The sequence below is a fragment of the Mandrillus leucophaeus genome, unplaced genomic scaffold (assembly GCF_000951045.1).
Source record: "Mandrillus leucophaeus isolate KB7577 unplaced genomic scaffold, Mleu.le_1.0 Scaffold79, whole genome shotgun sequence".
In the NCBI taxonomy this organism is placed as follows: domain Eukaryota; kingdom Metazoa; phylum Chordata; class Mammalia; order Primates; family Cercopithecidae; genus Mandrillus; species Mandrillus leucophaeus.
In genome coordinates, this window is record NW_012108585.1 from 2131181 (window position 1) to 2142658 (window position 11478).

The 11478-nt window shown below is 52.9% G+C and overlaps 1 protein-coding gene across 1 annotated transcript in view; it reads right to left on the bottom strand.

Moving 5' to 3' along the window:
* The window catches only part of CACNA2D4 (calcium channel, voltage-dependent, alpha 2/delta subunit 4), a 139908-nt gene that overhangs the window by 49120 nt on the left and 79310 nt on the right, over window positions 1-11478 (bottom strand). Inside the window, exons 24-26 of the mRNA XM_011967152.1 lie at window positions 8399-8494; window positions 6270-6397; window positions 2619-2699 (exon numbers count right to left, since the gene is read on the bottom strand). Of these exons, the coding sequence (XP_011822542.1) occupies window positions 2619-2699; window positions 6270-6397; window positions 8399-8494 (305 nt within the window). The remainder of the gene's footprint in view (window positions 1-2618; window positions 2700-6269; window positions 6398-8398; window positions 8495-11478) is intronic.

Consider the following 11478-nt stretch of genomic DNA (forward strand, 5'->3'; position numbering starts at 1 on the left):
TGGAGGACATGGAGAATTGAAAACAGATCCTGATCCAAAAGTTAGATCTCTGGAAATTTTGCAGTAGCTGTCTATACACCACCTGCTTGGGGATGAACACGATCTCTACCGGTCTGCTGCCCTTCTGTGTGAGCCGGTGGCGTGAGACATGGCAGTGACGTGCAGCCCGCCGCTGCCCCCGTGGCTGGGCTGAGTGCCCGTCTCCTAACTTCCCCTCGAGCTCGGCGCACAATCGTCACTATACAGCCCCCACCACAGACACCACACTCAGCAGGCCTGGCGCTCACACACTCACAGTGCCAGCCGTTTCCAGGGACAGCAAACGAACCACCCACCCCTCCTTCAGCGACAGGCTCCAGCTGGCCCCAGGATCAGGGAGGCTGAGCCACAGGCCAGGGAGAGGAAGTGACAGAAAGAGACCAAAAGAAAAATCGTAATTGAAGTATCAGGTCTCCAGCACCCCATTTCTTTTCCTCTGGCATTCATGCACCCCAGAGTGTAAGAGCGATTGTCTGCAGTGAGTTAAACTGGAGGCACTGGGACACTGTTTCTATGGCAACCCCTCTCGGCTCTTATTCGGCTCTGAGTTAAAAATGCTATCAAATAATTGGAGAGTGCAGGAAAGCACAGCCAGCAGCCTGACCTCCTGACCACTGTCTTTCCTAGACCTCCAGGTGTACAGGAGCGGAGAAGGCCCCGTCACGTGGGAGCAGCACAGGCCCTGGCTTGGCTGGGAGCACAGAACAGTCTGTAGGCAGACGATTTCAGGGTCAAAGTTTGGCCTGGAAATCGGGTCTGGGTTTAGTGTGCCCTGGGCCCAGGGAAGCACGGCAACTGGGAGGGCACAAATCCCTTCCAAGTGCTGCGGGTGGCTGCATCGCAGACGACCAGTGACACGGGGGTTTCTACCCGCGACGATTCGGCAATGTCAGACGGAGCCATTCTCCCCCCATCGCTTATCCCAGAACAGCACACAGCCCAGGACCCCAACTCAGGGCGGCCCTGGTGCCCTCTCTGAGGCTGGAAGACAGAGCCCAGCCGGCTCCTTCCATCCCCTTTGCCCTGACCCTGTCTGCTCTGTCCCCATCCTGCTGCGAGAGTCCTCACCTGGCCAGGGCCTCAGTTACAAGGCAGGTGCCTGACAGCTGCATTCATGGAGCCAGTGCGGCCGAGCTCGAGTGCCTGCTGGATCACCCAACGTTTCAGAACACAGCTGGGTTCCAGATACTGAAGCTAAAACGGGGGTAAGGAGGGCTTCATTGCAGGGGCCTGATCTTTCTCAGACAGTTAGGCAGAGACACCAAGGACTCTGTGGCACTAAGAAACTGAAAGTCAGGAGAAGCTTATGAGGGTCACAGTTGCTCTCATCACATAAGCCATGGCAAACTGCAGCACAGGGCAGTGAACCTGGGTTCCAACAAGAGGCGGTCTGCGTTCAAATCCCAGCCTCATTCATTATTAGCTGTGGGGCTTTGGGCAAGTAATTTTTCTGGGTCTCCGTTTCCTCAGCTGTAAAATAGAGCCCAAACCATCCCCTTCACTGGGTCACCCCAAGGACTGCATGGGAGGCAGTTTCCACAGTGGCACGTGCTGAACATACACACTGAGCTCATGCCTTAGGGGTTCGAGTCACAGTCCCACTTCCCTCTTAAGCAGGATCCGAGACCCCAAGGCAATAGGAGATGGAGCACGCAAGCGGATGACACAGGAATCAGCATCCATTGTTTGCTATGTAAAGAGGCATGACCTCTTGGTGGAATAACACTGTGGGGAAGAGACAGGTCTGGACTGAATTATGGCATCCGATCCCTGCTAGCTGGGTTGCTTTGAGCCAAACGTTCTGAGCCTATGGTCCTCATTTATAAAATAGGCGCTGACAACGATACCTACACTCTAAAATATTTGTAAAGGTTAAATAAGTTAATATTGTGAAAGAGCTTTCTCAAGCTTTAACGTTTAGGCAAATCAGTAGGAACCTCAGTGAAGTGCACTCTGGTTGAATAGGCATGGGCTGGAACCTGAGACTGTGTGTTTCTAACAGAGGCCTGGGCAATTTCAGGGCTGCTGGGCTTCATCTTTTCAATAGCAAAGCTTTCAAGAAGTTACCACTCTGTAAACACTCAGTAAATATTAGCTCTATGATGATGACGACGATTGATTAGCTTTATGATGGTGACGATGATTGATAAAAGGCCTAGAATAAAACAGCTCTGCCCGCCAGCCTTCCTTTCAGCTATGGAATGCCTCAGTGTAATGCTCCATTAACCCTCAGGAAGTGTTTCTCAAGAGAAGCTTGCATAGAGTAAATATATTGTATGGAAGGGGGAGTGGGTGGGGGTGGCGGGGGGGCTGAGCGGCAGTCTCCGTCCTGGGTGGCCGTGCAGATCTCCTAGCCTCTCTGGGCTTCATTTTGCTCATGTCATGAATACTTTTACATCTAAAGTTTTACGATTTTACAAAAGAAATGGCTTAGGAAGAGTGCACTTCCGCCCATCCCACATTCCACCGGCAGGACTGTGGCCCTGGCCACATGTACGGGGCCTCCCGCTGTGATCTATGCCTTGCTCTTGACACGGACCCCAGCTTCCCGGCCTCAGCGCCACAAGGGCAGCTCCTACCTGCAGCAATGGCTGTCTTCTTGTCCACGGTCACCGCCACAGCTGTGCTTGCCGTCACCACCGTGGGCGCACCCGTACTTTCTGGGGAAACAAAGACAACCCAGTCGCTGGGGAAGAGCCGCGGTTGGGGCAGGTGGAGCGCTACCACTTTCTTGGAATAGGAGACGGGAATAAAAGCAGGCAAAGACATCCTTGGAAGAATTGAGGTGAGGGTGGGGACAGGGGTCGTGTTTGGAGAAGCAGCTGCTGTGATGGTGGTGACCCCAACACGGGTCTTGGACAGACACACACACGGCCTCTGGCCACCAGAACAGTGCAGGGCTGCAGTGTCCCTACGACACCGGACTTTCTGCCTGTCTGTCGGCTGCAGCATGCATCCTGCCCACAACACCCATGTCGCGCCCAGTGATCCCTTCCAGTGGAAGGAAGGACAGGCTGCATTTCAGCACCGGGTGGTGGGTGATCCTGGATTGCTCTCTGTGAGTCTGCATGAGTCAGAGAGGACGCCAACAGTCAGTCCCATTCAGGAAGATGCCACAGCTGAGCCACTGTGCGGCCCTGGGCAGCGAGGCGACGGACCCTCCACGCACAGCCGCTCTCTGGGTCTTTCACTCGCTTCACAGCTGTTGCTTCACTTCTGGGACTCTCTGCAGTGACTCAAGGCAAGCCCGGAGGCTCCTGAAGGCCACAGGCCTTGCCTTACATTGCTCTCTCCACTTCTTCTGGAACAATCAGGCCATCATAGGTGCACAGTTTAGAGGGCAGTTGCATCTCCACATTGAAGCAGAGCTTTCTGGCTGTGACTGGGGCTGGCTACCACAGGACCCCAGGCTTCTTCACTCTCATCAGTCCCTGACCCCGGACTTGAATTTCAAAGCACTCTTGTCCGCAGGTCACATGCAGATTAAACTTCTGAGAAAGGAGCAAACATTTTCTGATGTGCTATCGTATTTTGTTAGAATGTCTTGATGTCAAATGTTGCACGAAGCAACGGGACTCTTGTGAGGCAATTATTACAACAGTGTCAGTTGTCCTGGGACTTCACCACCAGCTTCTCACATCTGCCACGTGGCCAAGATCACCCATCACCCCTGCGGTCATCTGGTATCTCCAGAAACCTACAACTGCAGTCTGATTCCAGGAGCTTCCAGTACGTAAGGTTGTCCTTGATTCTAGACATTTGCCCATGATGTTGAAGGGCCCACAGTTCCCCACCTTGCGTCTAGAGACATCTCGGAGGTAGTGATGTGGCAGCCCCGACAGCATTCTCTGGGTCCCACTGCCCGTTTTCTGGGACAGACCTTCTATTGCGTTTGCAGCCCAGCCAGCAGAGGCTTGTAGGAAACACTGATGTGAGGATGTGGAGACCCTAACAATGCGGTCTCTGGGGACATCAGGGATCTCAGTGCCTGGCTCACCGTGGCTACCCAGCCCAGCACCTGATGGGAATGATCAGGGCGCTAAGTGCAGGAGGGGGCAGGGCCCGGAGAGAGGTGGGCTGTGGGCATGTCGCTGAGGCTCTGCTGTGTGCGGACAGGTTTCTAGGCCACTGACTGCACCGTGCAGCTCCACGTGGGCAGGACTTAGCCCACCAGGCCCTGGCAAAAGGCAGCCATGTCAGCCTAGAGAGACGGGCGCTTCCCCTCACCCTGGAGGCAGCTGCTCCTCTTTTCCCCATTGACACGCAGTTGTTTTCCTTCTCTTGGGGTGGAAGGGAGTGTGCAGAGGTGGCCACGTGTCTAAGCGTGTGCGTGCGCTGAGCGGGTGAGCGGGCTGTGGAGAGGAAGTGGGCCCCGCCTCCCTCCTCACCAGGCCCCCTTTTTGGGCTCCAGCTTCCCTCTTTTCTCCTCGTGGCTCAGCTTCTCACCCACCCACCCTCCCACCTCATCACCACATAAAGCTCCCCCAGCAGCCAGCAGGCTCAGTCCTGGTGGATGCGGGCAGGAGGGGACCTGTCATCAGGGCCCGGGGCCTCACTATAGAACCTTTCCAGGGGCCTGTGGGTGCCCTACCTGGCGAGCCCACTGTGCTGCTATCGACGGCGTGGCCATAGAGGAGGAGCTGCCTCTTTCAGCCTTGGGGTGGACGGTGTGGGAAGGGGTCTCCCCTTTGCTTCCAGAGCCTTCCTGCTGGACTTGAGCTGGCAATAAAAACTCCCCCTCCCTCTTTCCTTACCTTCAGTGTGGTAACGGGGCCTGGGCTTTGATTAGGGCAGTGCTTGGCTCTGTGGCTCCCTTGCTGTGTGACCCTGGGCAAGTCACAGAACCTCTCTGAGCCTCAAGTTCTCCTTGTATAAGTTGAGGGATAATGACAGCACGTATCTCATGGGGTTGTATAGATTAAATGAAACACACGTGGAAAAATGTTTTGTGAAGCATAGTAGTTATTGGCACGTGTGTGGAGGGAACGGGCACAGACAGGAGGGAGAGCACAGCACCAGGTGAGGAAGGCGGAATTCCGGAGGGGGCAGGGGTGGAGCTCCTCCCTGCTGTTTGCCTTCCCTGTCCTTGTTCCAGGAGGACCCCTGGGATCCTGGGCCTCCCCAGCCATCAGCTCCAGGGCGTTTCTCCATCATGACGCTTGAGGATGGTTTTGGCAAAGTGGTGGTGGAAGGCCTCTGCCAGAAGGACACACTAAAGGGGAAGTTCTGAGTGACCCCAGCCCTGGCTCTCCTTTCAGAAGTCTCCACCCTCCTGCATCCCCTCCTGGGGCTCACCCCACCTGCCTGTGCACACTCTCTAGGCCCCTGGATCCATGTGCTGGAATGGGATCATCCGCCCCAGCACTCACCTGGTGGAGGGCTGGCTGTGCCATGCACTCTGGGACCCCCTGGACAAGCCCCCGAAGCTCCCTGGGCCACAGTTGCTTCGAGTATAAATCAGGAGCACCAGGCTATGCAGACACTGAAGCCTCTTCAGGTCTAAACATTTGGCGATTTTTCTGGTGCTCTGTTAGAGTCACTTAATTTTTCCTATTTTGGTTATTTTCCAGAATAGGGGCTGGGGCTGGCTGGCAGTTGGGTGCCCATCAACTCTGAGAGTCTTCCTGGCCCCTGGCCTTGCAGGGATTTTGCAACTGCCTCATACCCCACCCTCCCTGCCACCTGCCCGGCACAGCCTCTCTCTTGAGCTGAGAGGGGCTTATGGAGCAGACTGGGAGCTCCCTGAGGCTGGTTCTGGGTGGTCCTGAGTAACTGGGGACTGGCCGCTTTCTTTCTGTTTGGGAAGAGCAGGGCAGCCCCAGTGACTTGGTGAGTGCTGCAGCCCCTAATGAAACCACCCTTCTGGGTGGTTTATGAAACTTTTCACAGACAGGCAGGATAAATAGAAGAATCTTAGAGATCGACTCTTCTGCTCTCATATTTGGAATCGGGGCTAGAATCCCATGCTGGATTTTTAAATGCCAACTTTGATGGCTGGCTAGGAAATAAAACGATCAGGCCTTCAGCGCGGGGCCTGTGGTGTGGGAAGCCGCCAGTGAGCTTTCTTAAGTCACTAATGCATGGCACGAGGGAAGGCAGGAGGGGAACCCTGGTGGTCTGGACATTCTATTCCATATCGCGTTCCCATTTCCCACTAAGAGCACAGCAGGAGGAGAGATGAGACTGGCCTGAGGCTGGCCCAGCCCCAGGAGCACAGGGCCGTGGGTTACCTGGTCCTTCTGCCCAGCGGAGGTTGAAGACGAAGCTGCCAGCAGGATGCTCTGAGGCCTGGCGGTACCACAGCGGGAAGCTGTCCAGGGTGAACACACTGGCCTCGTCTTCAGGCGTCAGGAACTTCCTGCAAGGAGGAAGATGTGGTACCTCTCCCCAAATCTGTGAACACAGTCATCTCCTCTTTCCTTTTCTCATACGAGGTCATCTTGGCTGGGCTAGGAGAGTGATTGTAGCCCCTAAATTAGTACTGCCCCAGACAATGTTTCCCAGCAATTCTCGCCTTTTCCAGAAACAAAATGATGTTGCATCTGACTAGCAGCTAGAAGAGGTATAGGGTCTGCATAATGAGGAAATACTTTCCATTTCTGTGTAAACTCTTCTGCCTGCAGCGTTTCTTTCTTTTGGATGGAGCTTAATTTCTTCTTGTCTGGCTCACTGGCACGTCTGAGGGAGGAAGCTGCAGAGTCAGCTCTATCACTGCACTAATAGGAGGGCATCAACCCCCCAAACGGTTCCTTCAAGAGGATGCCTCTAGGCTTTTGCATGCATTATGAGTTTCCTTTTCTCGAGCAGCTTTACCTTGCTAATTATGGTTTTGCATTCCCTGAACACACAGCAGCCCACAGAAGGGAGTGTTTGGCCAGAAGCAGAGTGGGAGGCAGGGAGAAGCGGGGTGGGGGTGGGGAGCAGACACACTGCTGTGGATAATCCACAAGGTGGATAACTGAGATTTGGTTCTGAGAGTGACGGGCTCACATGTACCAGAAGCAACCTGCCTTGTGACACAGTTCCTGGGCTGCCATTCACCTCAAGTCTGGGTGAAGGGAGCCCCCGGGAGTGCTCGCAGGAGGCAAAGGCACTGGGAAGGTCTGTCTGCCTCGAATCTCCTGCTTCCAGTCTTGGAAGCCTCTGAGAGACGGCGAGGGAAGGGTCAGGGAGGCAGTGGTGCTCTTCTCTCCACCTCCGCAGGGAGGGGTGGGGGGAGGAGGGGAGGGAGGAGGGAGGGAAAGGGAAGAGCAACTTAATTTGTTTTCCTAGAAAGCCTCAGCTTTGCTTAGCAAGTGTGGATTTGTCACAGAGTCCTGGAAGAAGCTCAAAGATGGCGCTCCGTGGCTGGGTGTGCTTAGCAAGAGGAGCAGCTGGCGGGTGGGAGGCGAGGAGAGTAGGGTCAGTTCGGCTCAGGGGCCCTGGGCTTCTCTCCAGGTGCGTGAAGGTCCTCACCTGTTGGAGTCTCCTGGGTTGCGAAGCGGCAGGTGGCACTGCTCGCCCCCTGACCCCTCCTCTGGGCTCCCATCCTCCTTTGAGCACCCGGGTGGGCCAGCCCCGGATTCCCCCAGAACCCAGCCTTGGCTTAGAGCAGGGTTTCTCAGCCTGGGCACCGGTGACATTTTGTGCAGGCGATGGCTGCGGGGGCTGCCCTGGCCTCATAGGATGTTTAGCGGCATCCCTGGCCTCCACCCACTAGATGGCAGTAGGACGCTCTCTGCCTCCCACAGTGTGACAAGCAAGTGTCTCCAGACATCGCTGAATGTCACAAAATCTCCCCCCGTTGAACATTCCTGGTGTGGAGGCCTGAGCCTTCCATGGCCTACAGGGAGTTGGGCCTGGATTCCTACCAGGCAGAGTAAGAAACCACAACTCCCCCACACCAAGGTGGGAGTGGGTGGTTCACGAAGGCTCTGTGGGGTGAGCGCTCCACCTACCGCCGGGCCCCAGCAGCACCTCCTCTCCCCTTAGGAGTGGGGAAAAGAGACACAGCCGGAAGATTCAGCCTGTCACACAGAGACCAGCCCAGAGAGGAAAGCAATTCCGGCTTTCTCCCTTAGAGATTCCTATGGTGGATTCTCCGACCAACCCTCAACTTCAAAGTCTGTCTCCCTGACCAGTCCAGCCTCCATCCTCTCCTGGGGACACCACCACCAGGAGGTGTGAGCCTTCGGGGAAGGGCTGCTTCTCCCACCATCCCAATCTGTCAATCCCAATCCTTCTGCCCTGCTGGGCTCCCAGGGGTCCAGCAGGCTGGAGACCCCGTGCCAGTCCACCCACAGCCCAGGAACACACCGTGGGACTCTGCCCCTCTCTGCCCTGCAGGGATTGCCCTCCCGGGGTGGCCGGCCCAACCCACCTGTCAGAGACCTTCTCGGAGCCCACGAACAAGCTGCTTCTCAGGAGTCCAGCCCGGGTGCCCAGGAAGGCCATGTCCACCACCTGCTCAGACTCTCTGTGTGGCAGACAGAGTGGAAGTGGTCACCACGGGGCTGTGGCAATAGCTTGGGGGAGACCTGCAGGGGTTTGGGGGCCTCTCCTTGCTCCTGCCCAGCCTGGCTCAGGGGAGACTTTCCAGGAAGGCTGGGTTCCCGGGACAGGGGCCGGGACATGCACCCTGCTGGCATCCACGGTGCACATCAGGTTTCAGGCCCGGCTTCTGAGCAGCATCTGCCTGTGCAGTGGAGCCCTGGGCCTCTGCCTCTCTGCCCTGGCAGATCTAGCTCCTAATTTGTTCTCCTGGCTTTTGGGGAGTTAGATCTAGAAAACGGAACTTGGAAGGGAGATTCTGTCCTAGGACCTAAGGAACTGGGACTTCTCATGCCCAGCACATACCTGGCACCTCCTGGTCTTATAGCCCTCCACATACTTCCCTTATTACCGAAATGTGAAGGGATGGGGAGCAGGCACTGTCCACACCCACCCAGGAGAAGTCCTGATGGACCTCATAACCTTGCTGTTGAGACTTGAAAGAAGACAGACCCAGGAGCTTGTTGGTGTCACAAACCTCCCTCCCAGTTTCAAAGCCACAATACTTTGGCCAGGGTGGGAAGTCATCACTTTTAACCCAGGTGATGTTCTTGTCTTTGGCACAGTCGACTGGAGGCTATTACCTAGCTCCTCTCCACGCCCAAGAGTGTGTGCTATAGTGAGCATACGAAGTAGGCAATCCTGAAGCACTGCCAGGCTCAGAGGCTGGACTGCGGGGGTCTCCCTCATGGATAGACCCTGCAGTGTCTATGGTCTGGAAAATCACTGAGGGAAAGGGTCTCCCCCACCCACTCCCATGCTGTAGCCAGGGGGCTTGTACAGGGTGTGCACGGGGTCACAGGACTCCAGCCTCACAGAGCCCTGCAGCAGACCTCTGAGTCAGACTCTTTGGAAACAGATCCTAAGCTCCTGGTTATCCCTAAAGCTTCTTGATTCAATTCTCTGTTCAGAAGCAGAGAGAATGGGGCTAATGGGTCTCACTACCCAGAACCTGGCTTCAACAATCACCAGCCCGAGCCTGGTCTCAATTCAGCCACTGCCTCCTCCAACCCCTCAACTAGATTATTTTGAAGCAAATCCCAGATATTTCATGGGTAAATATTTTAATTTATACAATCAAAATATAAATAATTTTTAAAAAAACTTTGATGCCATTATTACACCTTAAAAAAAAAACCTGATGATTCATTAATATCATCAGATAATCCAGTCGCCTCATGAATTATTTTTAAGTTTGGCTGAATCAGAATCTGCCTAAGGTTCATGCATGGCAACTGGTACCTCTTATTTGTCTGTCTGTCTTTCTCTGTCTTTATTGAGATATCATTCAAATACCATCCAATTCACCCACCTAAAAGTGTGTGATTCAGTAGTTTTTAACGTATTCACAGAATTGTGCGACCATCAGCACTGTGAATTTTAGAACATTTTCATCACCCCAGAAAGAAACCCCATAACCATTAGCAGTCATCTTTGGCCTCTTTTAACCTGATTTCCTTTCTCTCTCCACTCTCCCTCTCCCCTTCTCTTTTCCTTGCAATTGATTTGTGGAACAAACAGAGCGACAAAGGGCTCTTGCCTGTGGGGATTCTCCGGTTCTGGCCTTGGCGGATTGCCACCCTGGGGTGCTCTTCAGACTCTGCTCTGTGTCCCCTGCGTTTCCTGTCAACTGGCTGTGAGACCTCAGGGCCTGACCGGGTTTGGGTTTGTGTTTTTACCAGGCTGTTCTTCACAAGAGGCACGCACTCTCTGATTGATTAGGGCATGAAAAATACATGTATTCTTTTGTTTCCTATTTTATTTTTCCCTGAAATACCTGTATAAGGAAAAACTTCCCCTCATCAATATTTAGTTATCCTGAAGTACAATTTTTATAGAAGAGGCAGGATAAATAATTTATTCTTTGTGTTTCTTTGTTAGGTTTTAGAATAATGAGTTGTTTTCCTAACAATCTTCCAAAGATGGCCAATGAGGTTTTTTTCCAGTATCATTATGAACCCAAGGATTTTAACATATTTCATATGCTTTAATCCATTGCAGTTATTATTACTATTTTTAATTAAAGACAGGATCTCACTATGTTGCCAGGCTGGCCTTGAACTCCTGGGCTCAAACGATCCTCTTGCCTTAACCTCCCATGAGGCTGGAATTACAGCCGTGCCTCCACAGCCAGCTCCTGCTGTGATTATCATTACTTCATCCACCTTTGGCCAGTGAGGGCCTCCTCCGGCTGGCTCTGGGGTTCCTTGGGCACAATATGATTTGTCTTTGGTAACTTCTTGCTTCCTCATATGACAAGATGTTCCAGGTTCATTGTGTATATTTCCTGCCCCTGTCCTGGAATCAGACTTTTCTTCTAGGAGCATGGGCTCATTTTAATGAGGACTAACATTGAAAGTCCAAAGTCTAGGGCTGGGCCACTCACTGCGGCGGGCCCTTTCACGGGAGAGAGCTAGGATATTCATTAAATTTCTTTAAGAGAAACTACATCGTGAGTTCAAATTGATATTTCGAATTAACATTTAGCATTCCATCTAATCTTAACTTCTTTGATTTTTGAAATTTGCATATCTCTTTTCTCTTTTGCTGAAGATCTTGGTTCTTAACAACATTAATATAATACGATTTGCTCTCTGTATTCAGAATAACAATGCCAATACTATTTCCAGCAATGTGATTACTGAGCACTGCTTAACATTTTATTTATTTAGTGTTTACAATTCTAAAGCCCCTTGAAAGAATTCCCATATGTTCGATTATTTAATGAACTTGATATATGGCCAGGTTTATTTGTTTCATTTGCTTTCAATTACTACAGGTTACTTTTTAAAATTTAATTTTGTTTTATGATTCGATAAAGCATTTACATGGTTCCAAAGTCAATATGGAGAAGGCCTATTCAGGGGAGTCTGTCTCTGCATCCATCTCCTTGTTCCTTTAGTCTTCCTG